Genomic DNA, 16,901 nt, shown 5'->3' with positions numbered 1-16,901 from the left:
TTACTCAAACTCATGTCCATTGAGTCGGTGGTGCCATCCAACCATCTCATCCTCTGTCGTCCCCTTCTCCTCCTGCCCTCAATCTTTCCCAGCATCAGGGTCTTTTCAAATGAGTCAGCTCTTTGCATCAGTATTGGAGTACTGGAGTTTTGGAGTTTCAGCTTCAACATCAGTCCTTCCAATGAACACTCAGGACTGATCTCCTTTAGGATGGACTAGTTGGATCTCGTTGCAGTCCAAGGGACTCTCAAGAGTCTTCTCCAACACCACAGTTCAAAAACATCTATTCTTCAGCGCTCAGCTTTCTTTATAGTCCAACTGTCACATCCGTACATGACCGCTGGAAAACCATAGCCTTAACTAGACGGACCTTTGTTGGCAAAATAATGTCTCTGCTTTTTAATATGCTATCTAGGTTGGTCATAACTTTTCTTCCAAGCAGTAAGCGTCTTTTAATATCATGGCTGCAGTCACCATCTGCAGTGATTTTGGAGCCCAAGAAAATAGTCTGTCACTGTTTCCATTGTTTCCCCATCTATTTGCCATGAAGTGATGGGACCAGATGCCATGACCTTAGTTTTCTGAATGTTGAGCTTTAAGCCAACTTTTTCACTCTCCTCTTTCACTTTCATCAAGAGACTCTTTAGTTCTTCTTCACTTTCTGCCATAAGGGTGGTGTCATCTGCATATCTGAGATTATTGATATTTCCCTCGCCAATCTTGATTCCTGCTTGTGCTTCATCCAGCCCAGCGTTTTTCATGATATATTCTGCATATAAGTTAAATAAGCAGGGTGACAATATACAGCCTTGACATACTCCTTTTCCTATTTGGAACCAGTCTGTTGTTCCATGTCCAGTTCTAACTGTTGCTTCCTGACCAGCATATAAGTGTATGTGTGTGTATATATATATATATATATCACTGAAATTGTCAGAGGTTAAAAATTACAGGTTTGATTTTGTTTTTCTGATAAATGGTTGGTAAACATTCACTAGTACACCACCGTATATATCTATTTGTTTATCTGTTTATCATTTTCTCTCTAGAATCTTTTTTTATAATTTATTTTTTGGTTTGTTTGTGCTGGGTCTTTATTGCTGCACCAGGGCTTTCTCCAGTTGCAGTTACTCTTCATTGTGCGTGGGCTTCTCGTTGTGGTAGCTTCTCATTTCAGAGCATGGGCTCTCGGGCACATAGGCTTCATTAGTTGTGGTGAATGGGCTCAGTAGTTGTGACTTGAGGGCTCTAGAGAGAGGGCTCAGTAGTTGTGGTGCATTGGCTTAGTTGCTCTGTGGCATGTGGAATCTTTGTGGGATCTTCCCAGACCAAGGATCAAACCTATGTCCCCTGCATTGGCAAGTGAATTCTTATCCACTGTACCACTAAGGAATTCCTCTCTCTAGAATCTTGTGTCAAAACATGAGGGCATGATTTTCATCTATCTTATTTATTGCTGTCTCCTTAGCACACAGAACAATGATTGCACATAGCATGCACTAAATGAATATTTAGTAATTGAGTGAGCTAGGAGTCTGTGAAGAGTGGTGATTTCATACCTTAATTTTCTTTGTGGGGAGGTGTGACATAACTCCTTCAGGAGACTTCTAGTTTTATGATGCCAGCCCCTTTGACTGCTTTCCATTTTCCTTCTGCTTCTTCATCCGTTGTCAGCAAAGGTAGGGGTGAGGATGATAATTTGGATCTGTCCAGAAAAGATATCACCACCACTCTCTTTTAGGCAACAAGCTTGGTGGGTCATCCCCACCCTTGGCATCCTCTATCAGTAGAAGAGAGTGGAAGATTTGTTGCTTGTCAGACACATACCTTCAACTTATCGTAACCCCAGATGACTCAGAAGACCAAAATGGGGATGACCCCTAACACTGTTTTTCAAAAAAGTGTTTCTTGTACCTCTTCATAAAATTCCCAACAATTACTATTGTACAGGCTAGTTTTAAAAGCGTTTGGGGATTTCTGAGAAGTTTTAATTGATAGGTTTCTATTTTATTTCCATGGGAATATTTTAAGAAATATTTCATTTGTCTGAAGTTGTAGAATAACTTAAAGAGTTTATGAAAATAGGGACTTTCCTGGTAGTCCAGTGGCTAAGACTCTGCGTTCCTAATGCAGGGACCCTGGGTTCAATCCCTGGTTGGGGATTAGATCCCACATGTTGCAACTAAGAGTTCACATGCCACAACTAAAGAGTTTGCATGAGGCAACAAAGATCGAAGATCCCCTGTGCCACAATTAACACCTGGTGCAACTAAATAAATAAGTTTTTTAAAAAATAAGTATTTTTAAAGAGTTTATGAAAAGAGTATATATCAAAATTTATCAAACTGTGCAATTTAAATATGCGCAGTTGATTGCCAATCATATTTCAACAAAACTTTTTAAAGTCATTATAGAAATATTTGGGGCTTCCCAGGTGGTGCTAGTGGTAAAGAACCTGCCTGCCAGTGCCTGAGACATAAGAGACTCGGGTTTGATCCCTGGGTCAGAAAGATTCCCTGGAGGAGGGCATGGCAACCCACTCTATTCTTTCCTGGAGAATCCCATAAATAGAAGAGCCTGGCCGGCTACAGTCCATAGGGTCGCAAAGAATAGGACACAACTGAAGTGACTTAGCACAAAGAAATATTTAATATCCTACTTTAAAACTCTTAATTTTTTTCAGTATTAGTAAACAAATTTCAGTTTCATGTGAGAATGTTATTTTTCCAGGATTTTTTTATACATTACCTTAGTGTGTGATTTCTAGCGAAATGTATTAGTGATGTGATGCTTCTGTTGCTTTACCTGATTTTTAGCATGTTCACTGTTTTGTTTTTTCTTTTTGGTCCTTTACAAATTCATTTTCCTGGTTAATGCATATCAAATGTAAGGCTAGTTCATAAGCTCTATCACAGTAACCTCTTCAAGCCTCCCTCATTTCTCGTTTGTGGTTTTGAATAGTTTTGCTCATTTATGTTAACTCTTTCTGCAAAGTGCTACCAAGTCAACATCCTAATCACTGCTTGTGAGAAATAAAAATTTAAGCACTTATATTTGGCAGAATTTTTTTCAGCTACTTATTTTTTTCAGGTACTTTTGAATGTCATTTTCTATATTGTCATATGCTTATATTTTTACTATGCTTTTTCTAGTTCCTCAGCAGCATATCATCCTTAACTTTCATTTCTTCAGTTAAAATTTTAAGCTTCAACATGTTTAAGGCTGTTTATATAATCCCATGTAATAAAAATGGCTGTATCATATAAAAATTTCGTTTTTAAAGTTCTGATAATTTTATAAAATGATCACTTAATGAACTGAATTTTGGCAAGTGAGCTCACTCCAGCCCACCCTTTCTTTTTATGAATGGTGCTTTCCTAGGGAAGGGGAGAAGTCATTCCTTCAGATGTAGAATTGCTTTGGTCCAGGTAGTTCATGGTCATGGGGCTGGGTTATAGAAGCAGCAGGTCTGAACCTGACAAAAGCTGAAGAAAGCCCAGCTAGAGAACTATCCTTTTCTGTACCTGTATCTCTCATTTGACTACTTTTTTACTTGATTTCTGCGTTCTCCAAATCTGCTGCCTCCCTGATCCCTCAAGACTCTCTCTCTTCCTTTTGTTGTTGATTAGTTGCTAGGTCATGTCTGACTCTTTTGTGACTCCATGGACTGTAGCCCACCAGGCTCCTCTGTCCATGGGATTTCCCAGGCAAGAATACTGGAGTAGGTTGCCATTTCCTTGGGGATCTTTCCAATCCAGGGATTGAAACTGCATCTCCTGCATTGTTGGCAGACTCTTCAGCAATGAGCCACCTGGGAAACACACCCCCCCCCCTTTCTCCCTTACCTGCTTTTTATTCCTGGGACTGGCAATACCTGACTCAGGGCAACTTGTTAATAGAGGCTAAATAGCTAGTTAGGATCAATATATCCTTAACCAGAATCAGAAGAGCTTATAGATTAAGGGTTAAACATCAGGAGTTAGTATGAAATGAATCAACCTTGGCGACCCATCAGAGTCATGGTAAGGAATAAGATCTGAGTAGGGAGTAAACAAAGAAAAATCCAGGAATTCAGGTGGAGGGTCATAATCAATACAATAAGTCCAAGGGAGTGAGAGTGTAAAGCTCAAGAAAGATTTGAGAGTCAAAGTTAACTGTTATGATTGTTGTTCAGTCACTCAGTCATATCCAACTCTTTGTGACCCCATGAACTGGAGCATGCCAGGCTTATCTGTCCTTCACCATCTCCCGGAACTTTCTCAAACTCATGCCCATGGAATTGGTGATGCCATCCAACCATCTCATCCTCTGTCATCCCCTTCTCCTCCTGCCTTCAGAACTGTTATGGTTAAGCTAGTTTTAACCTTCTGTCCTGACGGATTACCTCCTGATTGGAAACAACTTGAAACAGAGTTCTGGGATGCAGAAGCAGAGGTAACTTTTATCAGAGTTATTTCCTGAGCAGGCATTGTTTCTGCACGGTCCTGGAGTTCACACTGCAGGAGTGTGTAGATGGAGACAGAGCCCCCCAAAACAGTCACAGCACAACAGGATGAGTACTCTTAGATTTAGAGCGCTGTGGAAAACAGAAAGGAGAATAGCAAATTGACAATGGCAGTTGGTGGGTGGGGATCGGAAATGACAGAGACTTCCAGAGGCAGTGACATTTGAGCTGGTCTTGAAGAATAAACAGATTCTTGCATAGCAGGGAACTGGGGAAGAACCCTTATTCACTTAATAAATATATATTGAGTACTTTATTCTATGCCAGCTATAGTTCCAGGCAGTGGGGACACAGCAGCGAAAAAGTCCCCACTTCAAACGAGCTTACATTTTAGTGATGTCATAGAAGAACCACAGCATGAAAGGCATGTTCAGGGAAGGGCAGGTTCAGTGTGGTTTGATGGTAGAATTCATGGGATATTGGTGGGCAATAAAGCTATAGAGATAGGAGGAGGAGAGAGAATAAAGAGTCGATTGTGCCATGTTTACAGACTCTTCTGTAAGCCATTGGCTTTTAACATTTTAGGAACCTTTTCTGCCAAAGAGGTCACTCAACATAAAAAAACAATAAAAGTAGAGCTCCTTGGTTACAGCAGGGATATGGAGGTGGAACAAGGGAGGAACTCCTAGCTCAGCCCTCTCAACCTCACTCTCAGCTCTCCACAAGAGCGCTGAGAAACCCAAAGGACCCCAGTGGGTTTAAAACCCACTAGTGAAGGTGATGGAAGACACGAATGTAGAAGCACTGTTTCTCTGCAAGTAATAACAGACCAGAGGTAATAGAGCAATAACAACTACCAATAAGAAATCATAATACAGTGGGTAAGTGCCTGGATTGTGGATTCTCAGGCCAGATTAGAACCAGATTTGAATATCAGCACCATCACAGGAAGAACACGCAAGTAACTGAATCTCTCTGCCTTGATTTCTAAAACAGAGTTTAAAGTAGTATTTACATTATATACATTGTAGGGATTAAATGAGGTAATGTGTAGTAAGTGCTTAATGCTGCTGCTGCTAAGTCGCTTCAGTCGTGTCCGACTCTGTGCGACCCCACAGATGGCAGCCCACCAGGCTCCCCTGTCCCTGGGATTCTCCAGGCAAGAACACTGGAGTGGGTTGCCACTGCCTTCTCCGAAATGCTTAATAAATGTTAGCTATTCTCTGCCTACTCTCTAGGAAATCTTTCTCAATTTCTACCATGTCTTAGGTATCTGTTTCCCCCTTAAAACCTTGAGGAAATTTTTTCACAGCAATTAACTCATTGCTGACGTTACCATTTTATCTCGTGGAACTTAAAGATCATTCACTTGTTTACACATACACAGAGGGTTGTACCAGAATTACCTGGGAGGTCTTTAAATACAGCACAGGGATCCAGTGGTTGTGTGTGTGTATGTGTAGGGGGGTGGCTTGGCAGGAATAGTTTGGAATAGCTCCCCAGGGAATTCACCCCTACTACTTCCTCTGGAACTGCTGTTGCTGTAGCAGCTTGCAAGGGCTGAAATGGACAGCAACTGCATTGTCAAGAATTCTTTACCCACTTTGCAGTGGTGGGTAGGGGCCCTGGTGGAACAATTCCAGTGGTTTGACTCGCAGGTAACCCACTTTTAGGGAGAAAAAGGAGAGGGATCTCTGAGAAGACAGGAGAGCTGCAGCAGCAACAGCAGGGTCAATCACTGAAGGATAAAGATACCAGGAAGTAGAGATGGGCAGAACTAATCAAAAAGGGTTGCACTATGAACAGGATCTGGGGTGCTTTGGTGCAAGACTTGGTTGGGGATGAAAACATAAAACAATTTATATAATGAAAAAGTCTTATCTTCGGTACTCCAAAGAGTACTGAGTAGCAACAGCACTGCTTGAGAGCTTGCTAGGAACGCAGAATCTTGATCCCTAGCCTAGAACGCAAGCTTACAGAATCACAGTCTGTATTTTAAACAAAAGCCCAGGTGTTTCTTATGCTTCTTAGAGTTTGAGGAGCACTGGTCTGTAACATGGAGAGAAAATCACAGAACACCTGGCAAGGCTGAAGCACTTCTGAGTACCTCCGACGTAGGGCTGATTTCTGAAAAGGTACCGAACTTTTGAAAGTCGCTATAAATCTTGGAGAAAGACCTTATTTAACTCTAGGAGGGTTCTCGGAACGCAAAATTCCTTTGCCTAGAAACATCTCCTGTGGAGTAAAGTATTACTAGGCTTCCTTAATGGGAGGCAGAGGCACATTCAAAATATGCGATAAGAACTCGGCGCTTGGCCGATTCAACCCTTCACACACGGGTCCGGAGCAGCCAAGTCCGTTGGCAGCTCTGGCTTTTAAAGTCAAGTTGGCAGCTGCTCTGGCGTAGAGAGCAGCTCGTTGTCTTTAATGCTAAAAACGTAGAAACGAGGACAAAACTATTTTCAGGGAGCGTGACCCGGTACCTCGGGGATTCGGCTGCACCGAGGAGAAATCAGCAACTACTCTTACACCGTACTCTTACCTCCTGACCTTCGACCCCTGACCACCCCTCCCACCCCCCCAGCATTTCCGTGTGCAGCTTCCGCTCCCGCCCCTCCGGTGGAGGGTCGACCCTAGGGATGTGGGCGGGGCTTCGGGGGCCGGCGGTTAGGGGCGGTGCCTGTTGGGGGCGGGTCTAGCGAGGGGCGGGATTTGAGGAGACATCCTCTCATTGGGCGACTGCGTATAGGCAGGGCTTAGTGCTGGGCTGGGTTAGGCGGGGCAGGGAGTTAGTTACCGCCTCTGGGTAACTGGACGCAGGCGGCCAAACCTCCGGAGGCCCGGGGAGGCTGCTGGCCCGTAGCAGATCCCGGATCCGGAATTTTCCGGGCAGGACCGGAATCAGGATCGGCCCTGCCCCAAAGTGGGTTTCTGAGGAACTCGCGAACTTGGATTAGGAAAGCCCGGAATCCGGATCAACAAACCCCAGAACCCGGAATTTAGATCGGAAAGTCCCGGAGCACGGAGTGCGGAGCGAACTCAGCGCGGAGCCCGGAGTCCGGATCAAGACACCGCCGGACGGGACGGAGCGATGTCGGGCCGTGGCGCGGGCGGGTTCCCGCTGCCCCCGCTGAGCCCTGGCGGCGGCGCGGTTGCCGCGGCCCTGGGAGCGCCGCCTCCGCCAGCGGGACCCGGCATGCTGCCCGGACCGGCGCTCAGGGGGCCCGGGCCGGCTGGAGGCGTGGGGGGCCCCGGGGCCGCCGCCTTCCGCCCCATGGGCCCCGCGGGCCCCGCGGCGCAGTACCAGGTGAGGAGGGCGGATGGGCGGGCGGCGCCGCGAGCACGCCCGGGGCAGGGGGCCTCGAGTGAGGGCCCTGGGGCAGCCTCCTGAATAGGGGGCACAGAGGCTCTGCATGCGGATTTCACGGGGCACGGTGGGGGGCAAGGCCAGGGACCCTCGGGCTCAGCCAGGTGGTGGTAGAGGATTTGAGGGAGAAGGTAAGAGCGACTCGGGTGGAGGGTTTGAAGCATTTGGGAGCGTCTGGGGGTCTTCCTTGGAACAGGGATTCTGAGTAACTGAGAGATGGAGGCGTAGTTGAAGCTAGTGAGTTGTAGACGGGTGGAATGAGAAATCTAGTGTAGATTATCGGGCAAGGGGTCCTGGGAAGTGATGAGAAAGTTTTGGGAAAGAGCCCTCATTGAGAAAGCTGGGTTACCCTGCATTGGTCTTGATCCTACTCCAAGTCTGCTCTGGGTTTTTTTTTTTCTCCCTCTGGTTGGGAACTGGCAGAGTTTTAGCGTGTCTGAGATGGCTCCCAGCTGCTAAGGAGGAGGAAGAAGGGCCTGGCTTCCCACGGACACAGAAGGCAGAGGATGGGGATTGTAGCCCCTGCAAGGGGAATCTACTCCTGGGCCAGGCCCTGGCACCTTCACACAGGGATGCCTCTGGGTTAGATCAGAGAGGGTGGTGGACAGGCCTGAGGAAGGAGGAAAGCCCAGACCATTCTGGACAGACTTTCTGGCTTTCTGCCTGGTGTCATAGTGTCCAGGAGTTGATTAGTCTGGAGGAACAGAGAGGCTCCACTGAGTACTGCTGGTCTGGGGCTGGAGGAGCCTGCAGAGAGTTGCTTCAAAGGGTTCTGTCTGATCCCTTCTGGGTTTGGCTTTGCAGAAGACTTCTCGGGTTGCAGCTTCAAAGGCCATTGAGAGGCTGTGGGGTCAGTGTGTGAGGAACTCAGCCTGACACTGGGGGTGGGGCTTACCAGTCCCCAAGTTCATTGTTTCTGGTTGCCCCAGAATGCTTGGGAATTGCCCTCATCTTTTTTCCCGCCCTCCTCTCCACTTTTAATTAGCCTTTAGGTTCTAAACAACGACATATCCTAGTCTGTGTGACCCAGCACTTGACACTGACATCTTGCTCAGCTCTCAGGGCAGCTGGGAGATTTTCATGTCTCTACCTCTCGCCCCCAGGTAGAGGTCCCCCATGTGGATCCTCATAGAGTAGGAGGCCTGGGTCCCCACTTTGTGGTGAGATGCTTCCCTGGGACAGTGATTTTTCCTTCTTGCTCCTCACGTTCCCTCTTCCCTCTAAAGAAAACCAAGGATCTGGGTATTGACAGAGACAGACCTGGTCCCCAAGACTCCAGCTGGGATTCATCTTTCCCATCTTGCTCTCACTCTGAGGGATTCATGGGCCCATGGTGTCACTGAGGGATCCCTGTGTCTGTCATTCCAGCTCTTAGGTGAGTTAGCTGAGGAGCCTCCCTGGGGGCCGTTGGCCCCGGGGAAGGCTCCAAGGACCAGATAGGAGCCTTTGTAATTTCCTAAGCCTGGGGAAAACCCTGAGAGGATGGATTCCAGAGTGATTTGGAGGGAGTGGCCTTGGACTGGTGGCAAGGCTGAGCTAACTGGCTGGGTACCCCAGGCTTCTAGGAGTGGGGACCTTGAGGAAGGCACTGAGCCTCTGCTTCCCTGGGCTTCCCTGCCGGCTTCTCATGTCTTCTCCTCCTCCTCTTCCAGGGAAGGGGGATGTGTGTACGTGTATGGGGGAGGGGTGCAGAAGTAAAGATAGATGTAGGGGGAGGGAGGACCCAGTTCACTTCTGCTGACTTCAAGGAGGATCCTGTGTGGCCTCTTTCCAAGTCCAGTTATGTGACTTCTGGGAGAAGGGACTTGAGATCTGAGGAGCAGGGGGTGTGTCTCTGCTGGGGAGTGTGAGGTGAGCTGGAGGAGCAAGGCTCTTAAGCCCACGTGGGGCAAATAGGGGAGCTTAGTGGTGGAAGGGAAGTGATGACCCCACCTCCTTACGGAGTGTTTCAAGCTGTGGGTCACGGTCTACTAAGGAGCTTAAAGAAAACAAAATATTAAAAAAAAAAAACCACCACACCGCTCCCCCCTCCCCCCCGCCCCCCCGCAAAGAACACAGATTGCTGGGTTCACGCCAGAGAGTTGAAGATATTTTCTATGTCTGCAGAGGTAGGTTCTCTTCTCCTTGGTCCTTAGGCCCAGCCTTCAGAGGCACCAGGGTCCAGACTGGAGGCGGCAACATCAGCCTGGCCTCCCACCCCTGCTGTCCTGGGTGATGGAGCCAGAGTCCGGCTGAGGACATGGACTGTGCTGGGCTGAGGGAGAGGAGGTTACTGCTCACTTCTGAGGCTCAGGGCGTGGAGCCAGGCCTCCCTAGTCCTGCTGCAGGAAAGGGGTCAGGGAGCCTAAGAGATCAGGGCTCTGTGCTTTTTTTTTTTTTTTAACTCTTGGGTTGTTTTTTAGAAGAGAAGGAATTACTGGTGCTTCAGAGCCCAGGTATGGAGCCTGGCCAGGCTGAGCTGGGACTGCAGGAACTATAAGCCGCCTTTCCCTGGGCCCCTTCCCCCCTCGGGAGAAGCCTGGGGCCCTGGGCGAGCCGGGGGGCCTCGCAGGCCTCCTCCAGGCCCAGCTTGTGCCGCCTGGTTTGGGAACTTCCTGTTCCGGGAGCACCTGCCTAGGCGGCCGCGTGGTGCTGAAGACCTCCCGCTCTGCGGGTTCCCTGCCTCAGTCGTTCCACCCCCTCAGCTCAGGCACTGGTGGGAAACACTAGGTCTAGGGTGCGAGGGGGCCAGGCTCTCAGCTGTGGCTACCCTGAGTTTTTTTCTAGCATTTCTAGCTGTGTAGCTGTGGCTCATTAAATCAGAGAAGCAGGCTGTCTTTGTCTCTCAACAGCTCAGATGTGTCTCTTCCTGATGAGAAGACTTGTGGCAGGACTCCAAAGGTCCTAGACAGAGCCCCCCACATTGAACCCCATCCTCCCAAACGCTTCTTTCCCACCCCACTCTTTTTCCCCTCCCCCATCTTTGGGTCGTGTTTCTCATGTTTTTCTCTGTGTCTGCCTCTGGTCAAGAATCTGACCCTCCTTGGTGAGAACGTGGAATGAGTGCTGGATGAAGAGTTGGAGTAGGAATCTCATCTCATCTCTGTGATGCTGGTGGGGAAAAGGGGGGGGGGCAGGGGTCCTTTGATTTGGTGTGAATCCCCACCCAGCCTGGCTTGGTTGGCTGGTTGTGCTGGTTGCATAATCTGGGCCCTGGGGCCAGCCCTGTGAAGCTGCCAGGGACAGTGTGTGCGAGGCAGAGCTGCCAAACAGGCCTTGCAGGCAGCAGCAGCCACGAGGAAGGGGGCGGGGGCTTCTCCCCAGTGGGCTCCACAGTAATGTTGGGGAGCCGGACCTCTGTGGGAAATCCCTTCTGCAGGCTTCCAAAGAAGCCACCTCCCACCCAGCTTCCTCTGCTGATCCTAAGACTTTGATCCTTGCATCCCAGGCTAATCTTATCTCCATTCTTCAGCTTGGCATTGCCAAGCCAGCCCCAGCCACCAGGTGGTGCGCAGACCACAGGCAGAGGCCAGGTGCCAGCTGCTCTCCCTTCCGCAGGCCACTGGGGAGCCACAGCTTCCCCTTGGGGTCTTCAGGCCTAGGGGTTGGGGGCTGGGCAGCAGGGAGGTGAGAGAAGGGTCCAGTTCTGGGTGGTGAGTAGGGGCCATATGGTGACCAGATGGTCTGTGTACTCTGCCTGAGGCCGCCCCCACCCGTCGGGACAGGCTCCAAGCCATCCTGTTGCAGCTTGCTCACCTGGGGTGCTGCTGCCCATGGGCCTGCCAGCCTGTTGGACTGCTGTTCCCTGCTCAGCCACACCACCAGGCCAGCGATCGGGGATGGGCATTGGGGCTGTGCCCCATCAGCCTGCTTGCATCACAGCCACAGCCCACCGCCTGGCTACGACACTGCCCCTGGCTTCTGCCTCAAGCTGGGGGAGGAGAGGATGGAGTGCTCTGTGGGACCGTCTGAGAGCCTTGAGGCCGGCTGGTCCAGGGAGCCAGGCAGAGTGTTGCTAGGGCCAGAAGGTAGTTGCAAGTGGCGATGGGCCCTGCAAAACTCCCCCAGGCCCTTCTCCCTGAAGGCAGGGTTCTCCTCCCACCCCCTGGGCTCTGCAGGCTTCATTCGCTGGCACGGCTGCCAGGGCGGTTGAAGGGGGCGGGGCAGGTGTGGTTTACACTTCTGCTCTCAGGCGCCTGCTCCCCTTTGTTCCTGGCACTCCTGCCCGGGCTCTGCGGCCCCGCCGTGTGCTGCTCAGGACGGGACCCGGCTGCGGAGAGGGATGGAAGGAATGGGTTACGGGCCCCGTTGGGCCCCACCCCTGACCTATGCACCCCCATTGGCTCACTTCCCCCAGCGGCCTGGCATGTCCCCAGGGAGCAGGATGCCCATGGCTGGCTTGCAGGTGGGACCCCCTGCCGGCTCCCCCTTTGGCACAGCTGCTCCACTTCGACCTGGCATGCCACCCACCATGATGGACCCATTCCGAAAACGCCTGCTCGTGCCTCAGGCCCAGCCCCCGATGCCTGCCCAGCGCCGGGGGTAAGACCATTCTGTTTCTTCCACCCTGTCTAAAGTAGCTCTGGCAGTAACAGAGGGTTTCCTTGTGTCTTAAGGGCTGCAATGACTGAGGAAGACTCCTGGTTGTCTTGGGAAGGTCCTGGGGACTGGAGAGGTGGGGAGGTCCTTTGGACCATTGACCTCTTCATTGGGTTTCTGTCTTCTCAGGTTAAAGAGGAGGAAGATGGCAGATAAAGTTCTACCTCAGCGAGTGAGTATGTTGGGAGAGGGCCTAGGAGGCCCACCCAGGGGCTGGTTGGCTGAGGGTGGACTCAGTTTCCCCTCACCCTGGGGCAAGGGAGGAAGCGAGGAAGGAGCCAGAGCTGCAGCTGAAACAAGCTGATCCCTGCTCCCTCCCCACCTCCAGATCCGGGAGCTTGTCCCAGAGTCTCAGGCGTATATGGACCTCTTGGCTTTTGAACGGAAGCTGGACCAGACCATTGCTCGAAAGCGGATGGAGATCCAGGAGGCCATCAAAAAGCCTCTGACGGTGAGTGCAGCCCCAGCTGCTCCTGGGCCTCACCAAGCTTCTCTGCCTCTCCCTGGCCTTGTTTTCCAGGGGCCAAGTGGGGTTCTCTGATGGACTAGCTAGAGCGGGATGTTTCACACTGTAGGATACAGCCCATTGAGCACGAATTCACTTTAATGTGGTGGGGCCAATATGTTTTTAATGGAACATTAGGATTGTAGAAATGGTAATTCTTCACAGTAGCAAAGGAATTATGACATTTTTGTTTCATATATTTGCATATATGTGCAGATCCTGGATCATGATTTAAAACATTAATATTGTACATCATGGTCAGAAGTTTGAAAGGCAAAGCTGGAGGGTAGATAAGGAGAGTTTCTGTCTTCTTCCCCATCCCTGGAGAAGTTTTATCTAGAGAACAGTTCCTTGAATGGTGGAGGCTTTCCAGGAGACGATGTTCTGTGGCCATGATGGGTGTTTGAGTTTCACTTAAACTATGAGCCAGCGACTTCTGATAGCATCCTCTGTGTATCTGTCACACCACCGATCCCCTTGTCTTGGACCTGTTGGTATTGCATCTGTTTCCCCATAAAATTGTGAATCCCTTGAAGGTCAAGGATGAGATTTCCTCACCCAGTTCCAAGGGCCTCACTAGGGACCTGGCCCACAGCACTCTGTATGGGTGTGAAATGAGTTTAGATGGGAAGATTGGGTAGCAGCTGGTCCCTGTCTAGTTAACCTGTTGTCTTTCTTTAGCAAAAACGAAAGCTGCGGATCTATATTTCCAATACATTCAGTCCCAGCAAGGCAGAAGGTGACAGTGCAGGAACCACAGGGACCCCCGGAGGAACCCCTGCAGGGGACAAGGTGGCTTCCTGGGAGCTCCGAGTAGAGGGAAAACTGCTGGACGATGTGAGTTGGGGGAGGAGGTGTCTGGAGGGGCAGTGGTCTGTGTGGGTTTCAGACTTGGGCCAGACACTTGGGCACTTCCGGGGTCATCCTGCTGGAGGGAGAGGACCCAGCTCCCAGTCAAGAGGTGGGAGGTTTGTGTGGTTGTTGCAACGCTTTTCCAGCAGATGGCAATAGAGTGTCCTGAGGAAAGGGTGCCCTTGCTAATTCCGGTCCTTTACTGGCTGACAGTGGGGCTGCCTAGGGCCCCTTTCCGTGCCTCAGGTCTCACTTTTCCCGCTTCTTTCAGGGCCTGAGAATCCTCAGTACCCTGAGCTCTAGGACTGAAACAATATTCCTCTGTTTGGGGCTCAGTATGTGGCTTAGGCTTGAGCCCTCAGCGGCACCCCTGTCTCACCCCCTTTACTTCCCCAGCCTAGTAAACAGAAGAGGAAGTTTTCTTCATTCTTTAAGAGCCTCGTCATTGAGCTGGACAAGGAACTGTACGGGCCTGACAACCACCTGGTGGAGGTGAGCGCGGGCCTGGGGTTCGGGGGCACAAGGTGAGCGCCAGGTGGGCAGAGAAACGGCCTCAGTCCCCTTGCAGGACCAGGTGCATATGTTCTTGCCCACCCCTTTGGTGATGAGCTTGACTCCCCTTCCTCCTGCCAGTGGCACCGGATGCCCACCACCCAGGAGACAGACGGTTTCCAGGTGAAACGGCCCGGAGACCTGAACGTCAAGTGCACCCTCCTGCTCATGCTGGATCATCAGGTGACAAGTGCTCTGAGGCCTCATCTGGGGTCACGGGGACTCCCGTCTGGGGCTGGGGGCAGGTGCTTATTGTAAACCCTTCCTGTCCCTGCCCTAGTCAACTTTGGTTTTTTTTTTCCTTCTCTGACTCCTGTCTGGCCATCCCAGCCCCCCCAGTACAAGCTGGACCCCCGCCTGGCGAGGCTGCTGGGGGTGCACACTCAGACGAGGGCTGCCATCATGCAAGCCCTGTGGCTCTACATCAAACACAACCAGCTGCAGGACGGCCACGAGCGCGAGTACATCAACTGCAACCGCTACTTCCGCCAGGTTAGCAGGGACACCGCCCCCCTCTTATCTCCCGGCTCCACAGCCCCACCATGGCTTGTCCTTGGCCACGTTCTCCACACCGCCCCGGGACGGTCCACTTCCCCGTGTGCCTGCCAGGGCGTCACCAACCCTTTGGCGCTCTTCCCAGATCTTCAGCTGCGGCCGACTCCGTTTCTCTGAGATTCCCATGAAGCTGGCGGGGTTGCTGCAGCATCCAGACCCCATTGTCATCAACCACGTCATCAGGTAAACGGGAAGAGGGGGAGGAAGGCTGCTCTCAGGGCAGTTTACCTTTGATTTGAATTAAAGGCAAAGCGAAGCAGCATGTTTGGTTTCTTGCTCCCTGGGTGTGTGTGGTTTGGCCCAGGCGGGTGGGAGGGAAGTAGCTCCCTCTCCCATGTGCTCTGTAGCGTGGACCCTAACGACCAGAAGAAGACAGCCTGCTACGACATTGACGTGGAGGTGGATGACCCGCTCAAGGCCCAGATGAGCAATTTTCTGGCCTCTACCACCAATCAACAGGAGATCGCCTCCCTTGATGTCAAGGTGGGCCCTCAACCTCCCCAGCCTCTTCTGGGCCCCCAGTGAGCATGGGCAGGTGTCGGGCATTTCCATTTATATCGCACCTTGGGATGGGACCTGAGTCCTTTGGGATTGGGGCTGGAAGCAGACCTTGTAGGGGTGGGAGCCAGTCTGACACATGTACCCCTTTGCCCAGATCCACGAGACCATTGAGTCCATCAACCAGCTGAAGACCCAGAGGGATTTCATGCTCAGTTTTAGCACTGACCCCCAGGACTTCATCCAAGAGTGGCTCCGTTCCCAGCGCCGGGACCTCAAGGTGTGCCCCTTTTTCCTGAGGGTGATCCCACGTTAAGCTCTAGGGGTTCTGCCCCCAGCACTGTTCTTCGGCTCAGGGGTGGGAATAGCGTTCAGCTCTCCCCCTGGTGCTCTACAGATCATCACTGATGTGATTGGGAACCCAGAGGAGGAGAGACGAGCAGCTTTCTACCACCAGCCCTGGGCCCAGGAAGCAGTGGGGAGGCACATCTTTGCCAAGGTGAGGTGGCTCTGCCCTGGCTTAACTGGAGGGCACACCAGAGGGGCTGGGTGGGCAACCAGGCCTGAGCCGCTGGTCTGTCCGTCCTCCAGGTGCAGCAGCGAAGGCAGGAACTGGAACAGGTGCTGGGAATCCGCCTGACCTAACTGCTCAGGGACCCCTTTCTTCCCAGCCTGGAGCCACGCCCTCCTCAGCCTGGAAGGGGACCACCCTCTGGGGCGCAGACATGTAGGATAACGAGGGGGTGAGGGGCATCTCCAGTCACTCTCAGCTCCCCGGCTTTAGTTTCTTAAGTGTAGTGATAGGATTCCTTGTTGCTTGGTCCTCAAAGCGTTATTACTTACACATTGGCTTTAACTGGGTTCACAAGAGAGGCCTCCTGTGCTCCCTGCAGGCAGGCCTGAGAAGGACCTGGAGGCTCTGCTTTGACATTGTAACCGAGACCTTTCGGAACCAAAGGCCCCTGGCTTTGCTTGTTTACAGACCCCCTTAGGGTGAGTGTCCATGCTGGCTCCAGGGAGCTGGGCGAGGAAGAGGGGCACGGCTCCCTCTTCCCAGCCTTTCCAAACCAAAGTTCTTTGCCATTCCTACCAGCCCAGCCTTGCTGCTGGTAATTTCCTTTCCTTCGGGTTATTTGCACTATTTGTGGAGCAGGATTTTCTATGCGGGAGCCACTTTTTTTATGGGGGTGCGTTGGGGGTTTTCAGGGAGCCCTACTTGGGGGTCTCTCCTTATTTTCTTTCCTCAGTCTATGCAAGCGGCCCTGGCCGCCATCATCTCCTGCAATGCCAGAGGGCTGCCACCCCGGTTCTTGGGCCCAGGGTAACACTCCTAGGGAGAGGGCACCCTAATTCTCTGATGTGGCCCGAGGCATGGGTGTGTGTGTGCTTGGTGGAGGGCAGTGGGAGATAGGGAGGACTGTTGTTGCCCTTTGGAGCCTGGTAAGGAGGGTGGGCCGAGGGCTTGGCAAATGCCACTTCTGGCAGATTTGGAAATTTCCAAATAAATCTTTGTTTATTGGTGGTACCCAGACCTGGTGATTGAACAGCGC

The 16,901-nt window shown here is 51.3% G+C and overlaps 1 protein-coding gene across 6 annotated transcripts; it reads left to right on the top strand.

Moving 5' to 3' along the window:
- Nucleotides 1-7,524: 7,524 nt before the first annotated feature.
- On the top strand, nt 7,525-16,876 carry SMARCD2 (SWI/SNF related BAF chromatin remodeling complex subunit D2). 6 transcript variants are annotated; one of them, XM_081576664.1, is made up of 14 exons: nt 7,525-7,591; nt 7,703-7,751; nt 12,148-12,332; nt 12,519-12,561; nt 12,718-12,840; nt 13,576-13,731; nt 14,143-14,238; nt 14,380-14,481; nt 14,629-14,790; nt 14,939-15,036; nt 15,201-15,336; nt 15,509-15,631; nt 15,749-15,850; nt 15,943-16,876. In XM_081576664.1, the coding sequence occupies exons 1-14, from the start codon at nt 7,536-7,538 to the stop codon at nt 15,994-15,996; spliced, it is 1,485 nt and encodes a 494-aa protein (XP_081432790.1). In that variant the 5' UTR covers nt 7,525-7,535; the 3' UTR covers nt 15,997-16,876. The 6 variants fall into 6 exon arrangements, with proteins under 6 accessions (XP_081432790.1, XP_081432787.1, XP_081432788.1 ...); XM_081576661.1 differs by having other exon boundaries at nt 7,525-7,751; nt 16,245-16,876; XM_081576662.1 differs by having other exon boundaries at nt 7,525-7,751.
- The last annotated feature ends 25 nt before the right edge of the window (nt 16,877-16,901 follow it).

This window comes from Giraffa tippelskirchi, chromosome 3 (genome assembly GCF_054371585.1).
Source record: "Giraffa tippelskirchi isolate mGirTip1 chromosome 3, T2T-mGirTip1v1.2.pri, whole genome shotgun sequence".
Classification (NCBI taxonomy): domain Eukaryota; kingdom Metazoa; phylum Chordata; class Mammalia; order Artiodactyla; family Giraffidae; genus Giraffa; species Giraffa tippelskirchi.
The sequence above is the reverse complement of the archived record's forward strand: the minus strand, read 5'-3'. Positions and strand labels throughout refer to the sequence as shown.

Excerpts from the sequence above, each read along its gene's own strand:
- SMARCD2 (XM_081576661.1), top strand. The coding sequence starts at position 7,536 with ATGTCGGGCCGTGGCGCGGGCGGGTTCCCGCTGCCCCCGCTGAGCCCT. Across the intron at positions 14,482-14,628 it reads TGCTCATGCTGGATCATCAG|CCCCCCCAGTACAAGCTGGA; the intron begins GTGACAAGTGCT and ends TGGCCATCCCAG. Across the intron at positions 14,791-14,938 it reads GCAACCGCTACTTCCGCCAG|ATCTTCAGCTGCGGCCGACT; the intron begins GTTAGCAGGGAC and ends CGCTCTTCCCAG.